General features: G+C 60.5%; 1 protein-coding gene across 1 annotated transcript in view; it reads left to right on the forward strand.

The window, feature by feature from the left end:
* Positions 1-2529: 2529 nt before the first annotated feature.
* CACNA1B (calcium voltage-gated channel subunit alpha1 B) overlaps positions 2530-18482 on the forward strand; it is a 195973-nt gene continuing 180020 nt past the window's right edge. The window contains exons 1-3 of the mRNA XM_046647936.1: positions 2530-2813; positions 3743-3848; positions 7462-7601. Of these exons, the coding sequence (XP_046503892.1) occupies positions 2530-2813; positions 3743-3848; positions 7462-7601 (530 nt within the window). The remainder of the gene's footprint in view (positions 2814-3742; positions 3849-7461; positions 7602-18482) is intronic.

The raw sequence follows: 18482 nt of genomic DNA on the forward strand, positions 1-18482 counted from the left end.
GCAGGTCAGCACGTGGCATGGGGCAGAGTGGGGAGGATGGAGGGGCAGATGCGAAGTGTTCAACACAACTTCCAGATTCATCTCTCCAGCTGTGACCTATCGCCTGAGCATCCCTTGTGATATCCAACTGCCTAGTCGACATCTCCACTTCTGTGTCAAATACAAAATTCTTAATTTCCATCCTGTGACCAATAAGCTCTTCTCCTTATCTTCCCCATCTCAGTAAAGAGCACCAGCCAACGCCTGCTTAGGTCAAAAACTAAGAGCCTCCATTTTCCTTTCTTTCACATCTCCCAACCAACACATCAGCAATTCAGTCAGCTCTATAATAGAGCCTCTTTGCATGATGCTTCTTATCCAAACCACACCATTGCTCTCTCAGGCTGCTGTCAAAAACCCCTCTCTGGTCTCCCTATTTCTCTCTGTCACAGGCCCACTGGTAGCCTCCCCCACGGTATTCCACTTCCCAGCTAAGTGAACCCTGGTTTTGTTTGGGGCCACTGTGTGCCCTTCTCAGTGGGTGATGGGGGTCCTAGTCCCCTTGGCCATACATTCACTTCTCTACCCTCTTGAAGCCAGGAGCAGTCACATGGCCCAGGTCTGCCCAACGGAGTTTAAGGAGAAATTTTCTAGGGGAGCTTCTGAGACAACTCTCCTTTGTTATAAAAGGACATCATAGGTTTATTTTAAAAGATGGATGTCCTTTTTATGCCTGCCCCTTCCTTCCTATTTGAGATGGTGTAAAGATGTGATGCCTTGTGCTATGGCAGCTGCCTTGGGCCTTTAGGTGATAAGCATGAGGACAAAAAGTATACGTGGTGAACATGGGAGGCAGGAGGGATGGAAAGAGTCTGTGTTCCTGAAGTGGCATACTTTATGACTTTTTAACAAGTGAGGTTAGAACTATTGTGTAAGCCACTGATAAGTAGCTGGGAATTGGCTGCTTACCTCTGAAAGCATCCTCGGTGATCACACTCTGGCCCCTACAGCCAATTCCCCACTCAGCAGCTAGAGGGACCCTTTCAGACCAGGAGCCAGATGACGACCTTTCTGCTCAGAACTCTCCTGATTTCCCATCACACTTGGAACAGAAGCCAGAGCCAACCTTGGTCTGCACAGCCTGGAGATTGGCGCCCTGGGGCCTCTGCACTCAGTGTCCTGGTCTCGCCTTGCATAGCTCACTTCTCTAAGACATTCAGGTCCATGTCCGCTTGGGGGTCATTTCCTGAAAGAGATCTTTCCTGAGTGGTGGTGCAGAAGCCCTCCGCCACCGTCGCTGGTGATGTTGCTTCCTGGTTCTCTTCTCCCACTGCTCACTGCTGCCTGGTGCTGCCTGTGGTCTGATTTGCTCTCTGTGTACTGGCAAAGGGGAGTGCCTGGCAGTTGCCTCACCTCCTCTGTCACTCCCCAGGGGTGATTCCCAGAAGTCTTTTTATCCGAACGTTGTGAGGACGGAATGAGCTCCTTGGGTGTGAACCGCGTAGAACAGCGCCAGGCAGAAAGTAACCACTACGAGAACACTTGCCATTCCTTGTATAAGAATGTCAGCTCCTTGAAGGCAGAGCTGGGAGCCTAGCACCCCGCATCGAATCAGGGATTAGTGGAGAGGCTGAACTAACGGATGGATAGATGAAGAGCACACAACAGGCTCTCTTTAAATTTTTGTTGAACGAATCGTGGAACGATGGAATCTCTGAACTGAGATTTTGGAGCTGATTCAGTGTGTGTTGATGGGAAGGCCTAGGATATGATCGAGGGCCGCGGGGCCCCACGACGGGGTTGTGCATCCTGAAAACCCGAGACCAGGAAGTTGAAAGCATCGTTCATAAGGACGTGGAAGACACCGAAAGGCTGGGTGGAGAGGGGCCGGGAGTCAACATCTTGGAAGAAGCCCGTGGTCCGTAGCGAGGGAAGGGGGCCTGACGATGTGCGGCTGGGAGCCGTGAGGTGTGGAAAGAAACTGGCAACCAGGGGCCTAGCCCTCCCCTATTTGGGCTGAAGCATCTCGAGACTGGTGATGCCGCCTGGGAAGAAAGGAGGCGTCCGTTTGGGCCGCTGAGCACGGCCGTCGATGACTCCCAGCCCCGCCCAGCTCCTGGCCACAGCCGCCCAGTTCAGCATCTGGCCAGCGCCGGACTCCGGCGCGGGGCCGGACGCGCGGAGGGCGCAACCTTACCACCCGCCCAGGCCTGGGGCGCAGCTGGAAGCACCCGGGTGCCGAGGCGCAGCCCCGAGGGCGGGCTGCTGGGACCTGGCGGCTGGGGCAGGGCGGGGGCGGCTGGCCGGGGGCGGGGCGGGAGGGAGCCGGGCGGGCGGGGCCGGCGTGGATTGGGCGGGCTCCGCCACGTGACTGGCCCCTTATAGGGCGTGGTGCGGGGCGGCTGAGTCGGGTGCGGCGGCTGCCGGGCCGGGCGAGGTCTGGTGCTGCTCCGGCGGCTCCGCGGCTGCTCCGCTCCGAGTGCCTGGCGCGACCCGCGCCCTCCCTGCCGGGGCCGCCGGGCCGGGGGATGCGCGCGGCGCCTGGGAGCCATGGTCCGCTTTGGGGACGAGCTGGGCGGACGCTATGGGGGCGCTGGCGGCGGAGAGCGGGCCCGGGGCGGCGGAGCCGGCGGAGCGGGCGGCCCCGGCCCGGGGGGGCTGCAGCCGGGCCAGCGGGTCCTCTACAAGCAGTCGATCGCGCAGCGCGCGCGGACCATGGCGCTGTACAACCCCATCCCGGTCAAGCAGAACTGCTTCACCGTCAATCGCTCGCTGTTCGTCTTCAGTGAGGACAACGTCGTCCGCAAATACGCCAAGCGCATCACCGAGTGGCCATATCCTGCCAGGGGCCGGGGGCCGCCCGAGGTCGTAGGGACAGTGACGGGGCGGCGTCCGCGCCCCGCGGGGTCTGGGAGGGGCGGCCTGGGTGGGCGGCGGGGCTGGGGCCGGTGGCGTGGGGCGCCCAGTGGCCATCTTCCCTGGGCCGGGTGGGGGTGCGACCGGCGAGAGGGGCAGCGGGACGCCGCGGCTCACCGAGGAGGGGGTGGGGCGAGGCTCGAGACTCCTCTCCGCTCGCGTGTGCGTGCGTGTCTGTGTGTGTGCGTGTGTGTGTGTGTGTGTGTGTGTGTGGTCGTGGCGGCGGCGGCGGCTGCAGGAGCAGGGTGGACCCTGGGCGGAGCCCCCTGCCCTGGACTTGGCCTTTCGCTCCCTCGGTCCAGGTGCAGCGTGCGGCCAGCCTCGAGGGCACCCGAGGGCGAATCCGTGTCTGTGTAGGTGTGAGCACCGTGTGGACGCGAGCCCGTGCGCGTGCCTGGCTGCAGGTGCTTGCGCGTGTGTGCGGGCAGTACACGAACCCGGTGCTGCGCGTGCGTGCGTTCGGGTCTCTCGGTACATGCATGTTCACGTGCATGTCGGTACATGTGTCTAGGTCGGCGTGTGTGCCTGCGGGTCCTTCCTCCTGCCTCGCGGGGGACGCGCAGCCCCCTCTCCAGGGCGCGGGCGGGGCCGCGGAGGAGGCGCTGTCCGCGGTGCTGACGCCCCGGGACGCGCCGAGAGGCTGGCGGTGGCGACTACAGAGGCCCCGCCTCGCGCGGCCCCCGAGGATGAGGGCGGGGAGGGAGGGGAGGGCTCCGGACTGGTCATCCTCGGCTCCTCCGGAGGCGGCCTGAAGCGGCTGCTGCAGTGCGAGCCGTCGGCCTTGGCCTCCTCCCTCCCTCCCTCCCCTCCCCCTCGGCGCCTCGCGGCCGGTCCTTAACCCACGCACTCCTTTTGAGTACATGATCCTGGCCACTATCATCGCCAACTGTATCGTGCTGGCACTGGAGCAGCACCTCCCAGACGGGGACAAGACGCCCATGTCCGAGCGGCTGGTGAGTGGGGTGGCTGGTGGGGTGGCAGCAGCTTGTCTGATTCCAGACCCTTAGGATCTGTGGCTGAGGGCAGCTTCCCCAGGCGGGGCAGTCTGGGCAGCTGCCTCTCCTTCAGTGGAGGAAACCGGTAGAACCCGGCAGCTGACACCTCCTTCAAGGGCAGGAGACCTGGGGCAGCCAGCTCAGTCCCTGATGGAGAAGGATGGCAGAGGCCATGTAAGCCAGCGGCTGTTCTGCTCTGTGCCACTAGCTACCCCCACCCCAAACGGGCCATGGCCTTAGGCCTAGGGTGGGGGAAGGGCATTCCTAACGATCCAGGGTCAGGACTGTCAGGCTGTATGTGGGCCCTGGTGAGGGGTGGGCTGTCTGCTCACCCTTCCCCGCTGGGCTCTGATAGTCTTTGGCCCACGTGGTGCAACCTCTCCTTCAGAGTTGTCTTCCCTGCCCCTGCTTGAAACCCTTTCTCCATGGGGCCATCCCCTCCCATGGGGAGCTCTCCTTCCCAGGCTTTCTTCCCAAACATCCTGAATCATTTTCACCCACTCCTTCCGAGAGGTCCACAGCCTTGTGGTGTCCCCCGTTGAAGCACAGAGCCCATGAGAGTCAGGGTGCCAGGGCAGGGTCTCTGGAGGGGCTGAGGCAGAGTGGTGTTTGGAGAGCTGAGCCCTATTTCAAAGGTGAGGCCATGTTCCCTAGCCCCCATCCCTCGCTGCTGCTGTGGCCCCTTTGTGTGGACTGGGTGTGGGCTCCTGGAGACCAGAGAGCCTGAGCCTCAGAGCAGAGAGAAGGAAAAGCAGGTGCAGGCATCCAGTGAGGTCCTGGGGCCTGGCTGGAGAGCTGCTAGAGGCCCTGAGGCCCCTGAGGAGACAACCTCTCCTGGGGCATCCGGCATCCAGAGGCTGATCCCTCTCCCCACACTCTGGCGAGTGGCTGGTCTTCTCCAATCTTCTTTCCCTTGCTTCAGCAAAGACAAGCATTGATGAAACAGGGCCTGTTTGGTGCTTAGTGTGGGCTCCGAACTCCCCTCCCCCCGGCCATCGCAGGCCCTAGATGGGGAAAGGGAGACAGATAAAGCTGCTCTGGGGGTGCTCACAATTGGGCTGGGCACCAAGAGAAGGCAAGGAAGTGGACAGCCAGGGCAAGGGAGGTTTCATGGAGCAGCCGTTTCTTCAGGCACAGAGAAGGCTGGGGTGGGGGCCACTTTCAGCTGTGGGGCTCAGGGGAGGAGGAGTGAAGGGCAGCACGGCCATGCCACGAGGGAAGGAGTGGGATGTGGTCCCTGTGGGCGACTTGCCTAGGTGTGGAGCCAGACGAGGTCGCTTGCCTTCTGTGGACCCCTTGCCTACTGCATGCTGGTTTTGAGTGTCCACTCTGGAGGCCGGAGAAGAGGGCAAAAGTGAGAGAGAACTGGGGGTTCAGGCAGGGAGCCTCTAATACCATGCCACAGGGCATCGTCCTGTCTCCAAGGCAGTCTGGCTGGCGTAGGGCCGAGGGAATAGGCCGGGGGTGGGGGAGGGGCCACGGGGGCAGGGCAGGCAGGCCAGTGTACGGAGTAGGCTCAGGCTTGTGCCTGCTGGGCAGCAGGCTCGAGTGGGCCAGCCTGGCATCCTGGCAGCTGAGGGAGAGCATCTTTGTGGTGATGGGGGTGGGTACACTTCTAGGCGCTGGGCACTGAGCTGCCGGGAAAACAAGAGGAATGTGCCCCTGGGCTTGGCCTCGGGGCCTGAGGAACCCCAGCTGACCATAGTCCTGTGTGCAGGCAGAGGCCTTGCAGGCCCCTAGAGTGGACAGGAGGTGGAACACAGAGAGTCGGGCCTGGAGAGGAGGGGCAGCGGCGAGTGCAGGGTTCAGGTCTGGATGCTGGTGCTGCTGCCGGGGAGCAGGTAGGGCTGCATAGTGCAGGGGCAGCCTCGTGGATGGGGTGGGGCCCCCACAGCTCCCTCTCTCTGGGAGCTCCACTCCCCACCCGCCCATCAACTCCCTGAGTGACCTTTGGCCTCAGCCTCTAGCTTGCAGTCCTCTCCCACCCCAAGCCCATGGCTGCCTGCCCACCCACCCCTGCCCTAAGTTGCCCCTTAGCCGCTGTGGTTACGGGTGGGGCTGAGGGGAAAAGCTGTGAGGAGAGGGGTCTCCCAGCTCTGGCCTGCTCATCTCCTGTCTGTCCAGAAGCTTTCTGTGAAGATCTGTTTGCTGGGGCCCAGCTGTTACCCCGGGGCAGTTAGTCAGTAGCCTCTTCCCTCGAAGAGAGGGGACCCTCCAACTAAACTAGACCAGAAGCCTCTTGGGGGATGATCCCCATCATGAGTCAGCATCAGGGTGGCAGGACGGGAGAGCTGGGTTTTGAGGGGCACTTGACTGCTTGGGCCCCTGGGGGCGGAGGCTTCCGCTCAGGCTGAGGGTACACCAGGTTGTGTGGGGAGAACCCTTGAGGGCTAGGATTCTTGGGGGAGGAAGGCTGCTGGTCCTGAGTGGGAACTGGCAGCATCCACGGGGAGCCAGCCTGGCACCCCCTCATCTGCAGCCCCGAGATGGCCGGCCCCCAGCCCTGGCAGGGCAGAGCAGCCTCTGAAGGGCAGTTCCTCCTGTGGCTCGGGACAGTCCTGAGGGCAAACCCTCCCCACCACCGCTTTGTCTGCTTCTTCAGGAAGCAGCCCTGAGTGCAGGCAGCTGCAGATGCCGACCCTCCCCGTGCGCCCATGCGCCCCATGTGCCCATGCGCCCCCTGGGCTGGCTCCCTGGGACTCACCTGCACATAGGCTCTCTCTGCCACCCTCCCCAAGTGTGTTATGCCCCTGGTCACTTGCCACACCGTCTGTGCGTGTCTCCATGTGATGTCCTCCTCCCCAGGCTCCTAGAGCTGGTCCCCCACCTTGCTCAGCACCAGAGGGGCCTGGCCCCAGTTGGTGCTCTGTTGACTGAGTGACAGATGCAAGCTTGTGCAGGGGGAGGGGCACTGCCATCTCCTGCCTCCGTTCCTTTGCTCTCACTGTTCCCTCCAGCTGGAATTCTTTTCCTTGCCACTCTCCAGAAGCTCCCTGAGGTCTGGCCCTGTTAGCTCCCACCAAGAGTTACACGTTTTATTATCCAGAAGATGTGTGTTGAATGAATAAACAGGGTCTGGGCCCTGCTCTGGGGAGTTGGGCCTTACCCAGGCAGCCTGTGTGGTGGTGGAGCCCAGGACCAGACCCAGATCGTCTCTGGGTTTGAATCTGGTGCCTCGAACAAGCTGGGAGTCTCTGACCCAGTTCCTTCATGTCTCTGTGCCTCAGTTTCCTCTAGAATGGGGATGATGATAGCACTTAATGGGATGGGGCATTGAAAGGATTACCCTAGTTGTTGCAGAAAAAGCCCACAAATGCTGTTGTTTTCGTCATTATTGCTTCCCCTGACCCAGGGCCCTTCCTGCTGTGACCGAGAGACGTTCCCTGTTAGGCGAACACAGCAGAGGAGCAGATGGGGCCCTGACAAAGAGCCAAGGTGGAGAAGTCGGGGTGTTGCACCGGGTAGGGCCTCGCAGCTGGGACAGTGGCATCCTCGCCAGCCTGCCCTGCCTGTTGCCCCGGCCTGCTGCCCGCGAGGGTGGTGGCGACCTCAGCTCTGTGCTTCTCCTCAGGATGACACGGAGCCCTACTTCATCGGCATCTTCTGCTTCGAGGCGGGCATCAAGATCCTCGCTCTGGGCTTCGTCCTCCACAAGGGCTCCTACCTGCGCAACGGCTGGAACGTCATGGACTTCGTGGTGGTTCTCACAGGGTAGGCGGCTGGGCCTGGGGGTGCCCTCTGCGTGGGGCTAGCGGTTGGGCAGCCGTGTCCACACTGGTGGCCCCATAGCCCTGCCCGGGATGGGCGGGTGTGGGAGCAGCTGGCTGTGTGGGAGGAAATCGCTGATTGCGTCCTGTGTGGGACAGGGTTGTTTCTCCCTGCGAGGTGCCCGTGCTGAGATCTGTGTTCAGGTGACTTTGCTTACAGAGCCACAGGGGTGGGGCCCTGGTTCTGTGGCCATGTCACAGTGGGGAGGGGTTTCCCAGGACAGTGGAGGGCGCTGGGCCTTATTTTGTAAATCCTGGGCTCCAGCCTTGTCTCTGTGGGCCTACGACCTGGGAGAGGCATTTTCACGTGTCTGAGCTGTTTTCTGCATGAGACCACAGCGGAAATGTCTTCCTGGAGCTGGGGCTGCTCTTGGTCGAGCCTCTGCACAGGAGGTGTTTTCAGTTTCTGGCTCCAGGAAGGTGTACATCAGTGTCTCACCCACCACTTTCCTCCTCAAATGGACCCTGAGGATTACCAGCTTGAGATCCACAAAACAACCCAGGAGATCTAGAAAGCCGACTTGGGGATGGGCCGGGTGGCAGCAGGCAGAGCAGCGCCCTGCGCCTCGTCGCTGAGCACCCCCCCCCCCCCGCCGCCATTCAGGGCTTCAGTCTCTCGCTCTGTGGGATGGGTCCTGTAGGGCGCGGCACTGTGTGGCTGAAGGCTCAGGCTGAGCCTGTTGCTCCAGCGCTGGGGGTGGCGGTGAGCACTTGGGGAATTTACTCCTCAGAACCTGTTTGCACAGCCCAAGTCCCAGAGGGCCCACCCTGGGCCAAGGACTGCAGTCTGTTCTTTCTTGGAGCCTCACGGTCCTGGGGAGGCCCTGAGCACAGACTGGAGAGGAGGGAGCGGGCCCCACTGCAGCCCAGAACACTCCGCCCGAGGGAGGGGTGCCGGGCCTCGGTGCCCAGTGACCCCCCAGCCTGCCTCGGCCAGGTGAGTGGTGCGCAGAGGTGGTCTGGGCTGAAGGTGGAGGAGGGAGGAGGCGACTGTGGAAGCCCCTGGACCTAGGGCTCGGGCCTCCATGGGCTCCTGCCTGTGGGGAAGAAACACACTTGGCTAAGTGGCCTCTGGGCTCCTGACTGAGGCCCTCAGAGTGGGCCACCTTCAGTCACCTGCCCTTCTGCTCAAGCTGCTGATAGCTGGGCCTCGGGGGTGTCTGTGGCGTGACGGAGCTGCCTGTGCGCTGTGCCTCATCCTTTTCCCTCGGTCCTTGGCCTGTCACCAGCACTGTCGGGATGGGAGCCTCTGAAATCGGAATTCATAGGTTTTCTGGGCAACTTTCTGATTTCTGTTCCATTTTCTACAATGACTGAGAAGGGAAGGGAGTGGGGAGACTTCTGCTGGGAAATGGGGTTCCTCAGTGTGCGGGGTGCTGTCCACAACTGCTGTTGGCGATGCTCTCTCCCCACAGTGGGTGTGGCATCAGGGACATTTATGGAAAGCCTCTGAGGCTCTGTGGAGACTCATGCTCCCACCAATGATGCTGGTGGGGAGGCTAGGGGTGAGTGTGGCCCCTCGGAGGGCACGGTGCTCCCCACGATCCAGTGGGCACTGTGCGAGGTGTCGAGGAGTGTCACGGGCTGTTTATATCTCTCTCCCTCCCTCTAGATGCCAGTCCCTGAGGACAAGAACAGAGTCTTATTTTTCAAGATGTCCCCAGAGCCTAGCTTGGGGTGGCCCCCAGAGGGGCCAGGGCGCGTTGGCTGAATTAGTGGGTTATCGAAGCGCCAGTGCTCTGTGCTTGGGCCAACTGGGAGCTGGGCGGGTGGTGGGACCCTGTCTCCCTGGATGCTGCCATGTCGCCATGTGTTTGGGCTGCGGGGAGCCTGTGGGGAGGCCGAGGAGCCCCCACCAACACCTGGGCAGGACCCATGGGTCTTCCAACAGCACATCCTGATTCCAGGTCCTGGGAGCCTATGTCCCCCAGCAAGGGCTGGGAGAAGCCTTCGTAGGGTGGGGCACGCTGGCTGCGCTCCCTTGCCATTGTCCACACTCCTGGGCACAGGAGAGAACGGGAGGGGCTCACCTTCCTGGGAGCTCCAGCAAGAGGGTCCCAAGGGTCCTGAGACCTTAACTTTGCCCCCCAGCCCTGGCCTAGGAGGTCCCTTCCTCTTCCTCTCTCTTCTTCCCTGTTTCTTCACCCCTCCCTCTCCTACCTCTGCTGCTCTCCTTTTCTTCACGAGGACGTCTGTCCCCCCTCTGTCTCTCTCCCTGTTTCCGTCTGTGTCTCCCCGTCCCTCCTTCGCATCCTGTTTCTTTGTCTCCCTGACTCTCTGTGTGTCTCTCGCCCTCCGTCTCCCTCCTTAATCTCTTCGTCTCTGTCTCTGTGTTTCAAAGCTTCTCTGCCTCTCTGACCTGTTATCTTTTCTTCCACCCCGCCCCCGCCCTGTCTCTCTATTTCTTTCCCTCTTTGTGTCTGTTGCTTTGTGTCTTTTTGCTTTTTCTCTCCCATTCTTCCTGTGTCTTTCTCTCTTCTGCTCTGTTCTGTGTTTCTCGTCTGGGTCAGTCTCTGCTCTCCCCAGAGGTGGCACTCGGCTGGGAGGGGAGCCCCCAGGTGAGGAGGGTGATCTGCATCCCACGGGGGGCACACACGCTGGCCCAGAGACACATTGGGGGTGGGAGCTTGTGAACCTGTGTGTGCATGTGTGTGTTCATGTGTGTATGTCTGCATGACCACGGAGGCCCTGGGTCTGTTTTGGGGTGAGTGAGTGCTGACCCTTGGGAATCAGGGAAGAACCCTGAGCTGAGGTCCCTGTGGGCAGCCATGGGGGGGCCTTATTTCTCGTTATTTTGTTGTTTTTAATTAGGGTTTACTTAATTGGTGCTCAGAGGGCTGGAGGCCCATGGGGGAGGGGAGGCCTTCTGGCGGGGAGGCCCTGTCGCCTGGCAGAGCTGGCTGGTCTCCAGAGGCCAGCTGGGGTCCCTTTTGCTTCTGGGGTGCTGTACAGGTCGGGGAAGTGCCCTGGGTGGGACGGGCCCACCCTGCATCAGGGAAGCCTCTTGGCTGCATATACTCCTGCACCCTTGGCGTTGGGGTCGGGGCAGGACCCGTCCTGGCTCCACAGGAGCGAGCCGTTCCGCCTGGCATCCCTCCGCCCACCCTGCTGTCCATGTGTCTGTCTGGCCACTTGAGCTGCTGTCTTCTGATGCTCCCCCCACCCATTTGTCATTCTTTAATCACTCGTTTATTCAAGATTTGCTGAGCTTCTGCCAGGCACTGAGGACACAGCAGTGAATGGGACCACGTGCCTGCCCTGGGGGCTGCGTTCCAGGGGAGGCGCCCTGTGACTGTGCATGGTGCTGACCTGGGACGCTTATCGCTGAGCGTCTGCCTCCCACCGCCCCTTCCCTGGACGTGCGCTCCACAAGACAGTTCTTCATGGCTACTCGCGGTACCTGGGTAGGCGCCCTGGAAGCCCACGCTGCAGAAGGAAGCACCACGCGTCCTTTTCCCATGTGGAAGAGGCGTGAGGAAGGGGTCTTGGCTGGGAGGTGGCTTCTTTGTGTCGCATGGTCAGAGTAGGCACCAGGACCGAGTGGCTTCTGAAGGACATGAGGGGCTGAGCCCTAGCTACTGGAGAGAGGCCATAGCTGGAGGTGCCAGCACCAGGACACAGGTGTGTTGGTGGCCTTTAGAGCCTGAGACAGGCAGGCTCCCCGCGGAGTGGGGATCATGGGGGAGGCGCTCCCCTGAGTGGCCGGGAGCCCTGTGCTGATGGCCGGGGCTCGCCAGTGAGGTGGTGGATGTGTTTCAGGAGTGGGGAGGAGGATGGACAGGTAAGTGCGGCATTCATCGACTGGCATGTGATGGGTTCTGGCTAAGAGCTTGCTGGAAAGGCTCCCACAGGAATAGGGGCCTTGAACACCTGTAGGCAGTTCTTCTACATTCTAGGGACTTTTGCAGCAAATTGGGACAGAGAGGTAGGGCAGTGGCAGGGGGAGCTGGAGGGCAGGTGGCTTTTATTAAGTTAGGGCTACTGCCTGTGTGCTGGTGGGCGTGGTCCAGGAGGCCAGGACTAGTGGACAATGCAGACAGAAAGTGCTGGAGCGATGTCCTGGAGCAGAAGAGGGACCCAGGACCCCGGGGTCCACGCCTGTCTATCCATAGGGGCAGGAGCTGGAGGAGGAGCTGAATGTGTGTGCTTGGGTTGGCAGATGAGAAGGAAGGGATATTGCAGAAATTCTCCTCTGTGTCTGTTTCCATTGAACCAGGAAGTAAGCGCATCAGTGGAGATGTGATGTGGGAAAAGGTTAGAGGTTGATGCATGAGGACATAGGATGAGATGGGGGCCCAGAGGAAGGGAGAGGGACCGAAGGCATGAATGAATGAATGAAGAATGAGTGAATGAGGAGACCTCTTTGCCTGCATCCCAGCTTTTCACCTCTTCTTCGGCTCCCTCTCTGCTCCTCTCCCTCCTTCACCCCTTACCCATCTGGCCGTGTGGGAGGTGGGTGTTGAATGCTCTGGCTGCTGGGGCACAGCAGCGAGCTGGAGGCTGCCTTCTTCCGGGAGAGACAGTGAAGAAACAATGCACCATGCGGGGCAGTGAGGTGCAGTGAGCAGCAGAAGGCTCGGGTAGGTTGGGGATAAGTTTGTCCTTTCACTGGGATCTGGAAAGGTCCCTGAGAAGCATCTTGAGCAGAGGAGCAGGCAAGAGGGGTAGTGGGTCTGGGCAAACCCAGGAGGAGGGACAGAGTGCAGATGCAGAGCGGTCTCAGAGGCCACTGGAGGCTCTCGGTGCAGGGACTGGTGCTGGGTGCAGAGCCGACAGCGGGAACCAGAACCCAGCTGGAGGCGAGGGGCTCTTGGGCCTGGTGGAGCTGGAGCAAGTCCTGGTCTAGTCTCTTGCCCACAGGCAACCCTCTGGCACCTCTGAGTGTGGCATCCACGTCCCCAGCCCATCTGTAATTGGCCCATGTGTGTCTGGCCTCCCAGTGCTGTCCCCACATCACTGCCTCCACCCTCCCAATCCCCTCTGAAGACCCCATCCCACCCTTTGGTCCTGAGGGGTTGATTCCAGCTGGGAGTCGGGGCAGGGGCAGGGTCCCCTCAGACCCTGGGGACTTCTTCCTACTGGCAGAGAACCCCAGAATCCTGAAGCTCTGAGTGTCGTACCCCCCACCCCAGTCATGGCCCCAGCCTGGTGCTTTCCTTCCTGGTCTTTAGGGACAGCGGAGAAAGGTGTCCCAGCTCAGGCAGGTGGCTCCCCGAGGGGACATTTCCAAACACAGCTTCTAGTTCTGCTCCAAATTAAACTGGGATTTCTCTCCAGGACATGTAATTAGAGCTCAGAGTCCTCTCTCCCGGGACTGGCCTCCTGTGGGAAGGAGAGAGGGTGTGCGGGCTGGTTTGCTTAGGGAGGGCTGTCTGGTCCTGGGCTCGCCCCTCCACAGTCGGGGTGCCTGCTGCTTCCTCTCCTTTTGGGCGTGTGGACACAGGCTGCTCCCTGGGTGCCGGGGAGGCCTGGCTGAGAGAGGTGATGGAAGGGCAGGAAAGCACTCTGGGAGGAAGAGGACACCAGCTCTGGGCCAGAGGGCTCCAGCAGGCGTGGGCTGAGGTGAGTGGTGACATGGTCCAAGTATGGAGGCCAGGGAGGCTGTGCCTTGCTGTGGGTGACCACTGACTTCATACCTGATTGTGGGGTGACTCTGTCCAATTTTGAGGTGACAAGAGACACAATGTCTGAGTGACCATTGACATTGGGTTTGGGCGTGGGCTGACCCTGGTGTATGTCTGAGCCTGGGCATTCGAGCAGTGTCATGTTCAGCCATCAGAGCCAGCTCCATGTAGGCTCTTCCTCCATCCTGTGACTGTGGTCCTGCAGGTGGGGTCTGATACTGGTCAGTTAGGGGTCTGCTGGCGGGGGGGGTCCTTTGATGCTGGTCACTTAAGGGTTTGCTGGGGGCATCCTTTGGTGCTGGTCAGTTCAGGGTTTGCTGGGGTGGTCCTCTGATGCTGGTCTGGTTGGGGGTTTACTTGGGGGGGTCTCTGATGCTGGTCTGGTTAGGGTTTGCTTAGGGTGGTGTCTCTGATGCCTGGTCAGTTAGGGGTTTGCTGAGGGGGTCCTTTGATGCTGTTCAGTTAGGAGTTTGCTGGGGGGTCCTCTGGTGCTGGTCTGGCTAGGGGTTTGCTTGGGGGGGTACTCTGAGGCTGGTCTGGTTGGGGGTTTGCTTGGGGGGGTCTGATTCCTGGTCATTTAGGTGTCTGCTGGAGTGGGGGGCGCCTTTGATGCTGGTCTGGTTGGGTGTTTGCTGGATTTCTTGCCCATCTCCTCCTGAGGCTGGAAACTGCCCTCTCAACATGGACCCCCTCAACATGTGCTGAGACCAGGGGGAGGAGACTGAGTTCTGACAAGTGGCCCCAGGAGCAGCAGAGGGAGGCTGTCTGGAGGGGGTCTGAGGTTGGGGTCCCTCCAGGCAGCATCCATGGAGCGTCACTGGTGATTCACAGCAGGTCTGGCTGGGGCTCTGCAAGCCCTCGAGTGCTGTGGTGTCCTGGAGAGCTCCACTCCGGAGTGCTGCCCAGTGCCAGGTGCCTGCCTCCTGCCATGGCCTCCACTGGGCCTCCGGGGCCCTGAAGACAGGCCAGAGCCCTGTGCTGGATTATGTAATGTCCGAGGGTGGTGAGTGGGGTGGAATCCTGGCCTCCCTGGGCACGCGCCCCGGGGCTGGGTATTCATGGAGGACCAGCTCCCTCCTGCTGCTTGCTCTCTCTTGGTGTCTCCCCTCCCCATCTTCCTCTGTTTTAGGATTCTTTACACTGTCCCCTGGGGGTAGGGGTGGCCAGAGCCAGGCTCCTCTTGGGCAGGACGTGGGGTCCAGACTGCCCGGCCTCAGACCTGGAGCTCCGCTGAGCTATGTTGTGCAGTGGGCAGCTGATCCCAGGCCTCAGGCTCTGGCCCTGGCATGTCCCAAAGGCTGGCTGGGGTCTACTCTCCGGCTCGTGTCCCCATGTGTGGTGGTGGGCTGGAGGGTGGGCAGCTGCTGGGCAGGAGCATCAGGTCAGTGTGCAGATGCCTTGGGGTCTCTGCACAACCCCAGGGGTTCCTCTTACCCTGAGGGCATACTGGCCATTCTCGCTGCAGACCTGTTGCCTTGGAGCCCAGAGCAGAGATGCCCCAGGCCCAGATGTCACAGGCCTCCCCAGGGAAAAAGGGGCACACAGTAGGAGGAGGGAGCAAGGTTTCAGCTGGACCCAGAGAAGGACTTTCTGTCATTCACAGGGGCCTAGGCTCTTTGCCCCTGAGGCAGGTGTGGTCCCCAGGGCCCAGTGAGGGGCTGGACAGAGAGATCTGTTCTTCACCCACTTTTCTGGCAGTTACTGGGCCCCCATGTGCCAGGAACTTGCTGGGGATGCTGGAACTCCACCCCATGGGCTCCCCTTTCTGCTGACAGATGAGGTCTGCAGTGCCCAGGGCCCCGTCTGACTGCACCCCGAGCTCTGTCAGGCCCCAGTCTGGGCTCCCTGTGCGGTGAGTTCTGTAGGTATGCTCAGAGTCCCCCTCACTCCCGGCCCTGCCTCAGAGCCACTCAGGGATCCCCCTGAGAGGATCAGTCAGAGGACCACATCCTGAGCAGCTGTCGTCTGTGCTGGAGGAAAGGCCGGACCAGGCCACAGTGGCCAGTGGCCTCTGGGTTCCGTTCTGAGTGAGCCTCAAAGCCTCGGAGGCCGGATCAGGGGAGTCTCAGCCCAAGGTCCACTCAGTTCCACCAAGAGGGGCAGTGGGAGGATGGAGAGGTGGGCAGTGTAGCCTAGGAGCATCAGTCCAGTCCTGGCTTGTGGAACGGACGTAGGTGCTGGAAGGCAGCTTCTGGGAAGAGGGGGGACTCAGCCATGGGGAGGGGCGAGGGTGGGAGGGCTCGGGTGGTAGCAGGGGCATGTGCTGCTCTGGGCCCTGTGGTCTGCCCACTGCAGAGTGGCGGGCAGGGGGCAGCCCGACTGAGCTGTCAGAGCCCATGGGCTGCTCCCCATCTTGGGTCTGTGGCTGGTGGGCTGGAGAGGCGTGGCCAGAGTTCTGAGACGGGCTGTAAATTAGTTGCCAACATTTAAGAAGAAGGAGCTTTTACATAAAAATCCATGTTTCCTTCTTGCTTGGGAGAAGTCCCTGGAGCCTCCAGTCCCTCTGAGACAGACACCAGCGTCTTGTCTGCTGGACCCGGGAAGCCGCCCGAGGTGGGTGCTTGAGGCTCTTGAAGGGCTGTCCCCTCTGTTGGCCCCCCTCTGAGGCTCAGGCTTGGGGGTTCTGCTCCCCGGAGCTGCTGCAGCCCGGTGCCCACAGGTCCCAGCCTGGCATGCCTCTGTGGAGGTGGCTGAGGGTAACTGCTCATGTATCCTGAGGCTGGTTCACCTGCAGAGGTCACAGGAGGTCCAGTTTGTGCCTGGTGAGGGCTGGAGCCTTCAGGCATGGGTGGTGGACATACCTGCAGCTGTATGGGCAGGTGGCCCACAGATTAATCTAAGGCCTATAGAATCTGGCTTTAGATTCTCTTTTGCTGCTCAGCTCCAGGCTGCTCCCCTCACCATCCCCCTGTTTCACGCTGGTGAGCCCAGAGCTGCAAATTCACACCGAGGTGAGAATGGTTGCTAATGTCTTGTCGCGCGTTACTAGGCCTGGAGCCAAAGCTGGTCCCTGAGCTGGAGAAGGGTGGGAGAGCAGGTTCAAGGTTGGGGGGGGTTCACCTCCAGCTGTGCTCCCCGGCCTTCCCTGGCCCCAGGCCCTTCTTGGGCTGGGCGGGTGCAGGGGGCTGCTGGGCTGGGCAGGGCAGGGTTCTTCCCCCACCCTGCGTGCCCTCTGGCCCATCTCCACTCCAGTCTGCAGTCAGACAGACCTAGAACTGGCAGATTCCCAGTAGGTCACACATAACAAGCCCCCAGGTGCCCTGTGATCAGCCCTGCCAGCCCTTCTCTGCTCTCCCACTGTGCGCGCCTCGGCTCTCCAGGCCTCAGTGTCTCGGCTCCTCCCTGGGGAGGCCCTCCTAGGAACCCCCATCACACCAGCCAATGGTACTCTCTCCCTGGTCCCCTTTCCCGGCCTGTGGGGGCCTGGTCCTCCTGCTCCCTGTTGAATGGGGGTGATGGTGTCCTCTTGTTACCGAAACCAGAGTGGATGTGTTTCCTGGCGAGTTAGATCAGACTCCACGGAAGTAGTTGTCTCACAAAGGCAGGCATATTTGCAGCAAACAGGAGACCCCGAAGAATCATTTCCAGAGTCATGGCGTCCCCAAACAACGGGAAGCAGGGACATTTATTTGGGATGGGGAATGAATATTCAAAAGGAAGAGGTGGGTATCGTCTTGCGCAGGCTGTTGGAAAACGTGATTCCGTGTACACTGCAGGTAGTGGTAGCAAGGCCTAAGCGCCTCCTGGAGAGATCTTAGCCTTAAAAATAAGGCAAAGGTCACAGACAAGCTCTCATGGCGAGGCCTGGTCTGGTTCTGGGTGGCTGGTGATGGCATCTCCTTAACATAAGGAAAGGAAAAAAAATAATTTGGAAAAACAGTTAAAATATCCAAACCCACCCTTGAGTTCCTTGGGGCAACTAGCCGGTGACACTCTCCAGCTCCTACCCACTTTCTCCGCCTGGCTGGCCTCTCTTCCCCGTTTTCTAACCCCAAGAGGTCCCCCTCCTCTGGCTCGCTTGCTCCACGGTGTCCCCGTCTCTCTGCTGATGGTCTTGTTCCCTCGAAGGACTGTGTGTTAGTCAGCTCGGGCCGCCACAAACGGGGTGGCCTAACCTACAGGCGTTTACTGTCCCACAGTTATGGAGACTGGAAGTCCAGGATCAAGGTGCCCATAGGGTTGGTTTTGGTGAGGGCTCACGTGGCCCCTTCTCTGTGTGTGCAGAGAGAGAGAGGTCTCTGTGTCCCCTCCTGTTCTTATAGGACACCAGCCCTGTCGGATTGGGGCCCACCCTGATGACCTCCTTTAACTGTATTATCTCCCAAGGGCCCCAACAGTATAGTCACATTGGGGGTTAGGGCTGCAACATAGGAATTTTGTGGGGGACACAATTCAGTCCTAAGCGACTGTGCTTGGACTCCAGGCTCCTCTGGACAAGCCTCTGTCTGACTCCGTCACCATCATCCCCCAATCCTAGTGTGCAGCAAGCGCTCACCAAATACTGTGGTGTTGGGAGAACAGGGAGCCCACCTCGGCCCGCATGGGCACAGGGTGGTGATGTGACTGATCGGGGGCACTGAGGGCTGCAGGGCAGGGTGGGTTTGTGGCTCCTAGGCCCGGCTGGCTGTGGCTGCTGTATGGGGGCCCTGGTTAGATATTGTAGGATCCATCATCGCTCCTCTCTCCTCTCACCCTTCTTCTGACTGTGGGTCCTTTCTCATTCCTTCTTGGTCATCAGTCTGTGCTCCCAACAAAGCCACAGCGGCAATAGGAGCAACAAGCACCTAGAATGGGCTAAAGGCAGGACTCCCCACCCATTCTAGGACACCCGTGCCGCCCCCCCTCCATGGGCACTGCTGAGGGAGGGAGGGAGGGCCCCTGGGCATGGCCTGGCCTCCTGTCCGAGGGTGGAGATCCCTGAGGGAACTCAGGTATTGCCTCCGCCTGCCTGCAGGCCCCTCCCCACCTGTTGTCTCAGGCCCTAGTTCTGGGAATGCAGTGTGGGGAGAGGGGAGGACCTCCAGAATGGGCAGGAAGTCAGACCTTCCTTCTTCCCGTCACCTAATCAATGCTGGAGTGCAGTGTTTCCACTTGGATAACAGTCTGAGACTGACAAGCCCCTGCAACACCAGATAGATGCAGATCCTGTGGCCTGGAGTCAGCTCTGCAGTGTCTCCAGGGAGGGCCTCTCCAGGAGGGTG

The sequence above is a fragment of the Equus quagga genome, chromosome 1, assembly GCF_021613505.1.
Source record: "Equus quagga isolate Etosha38 chromosome 1, UCLA_HA_Equagga_1.0, whole genome shotgun sequence".
Classification (NCBI taxonomy): Eukaryota; Metazoa; Chordata; class Mammalia; order Perissodactyla; family Equidae; genus Equus; species Equus quagga.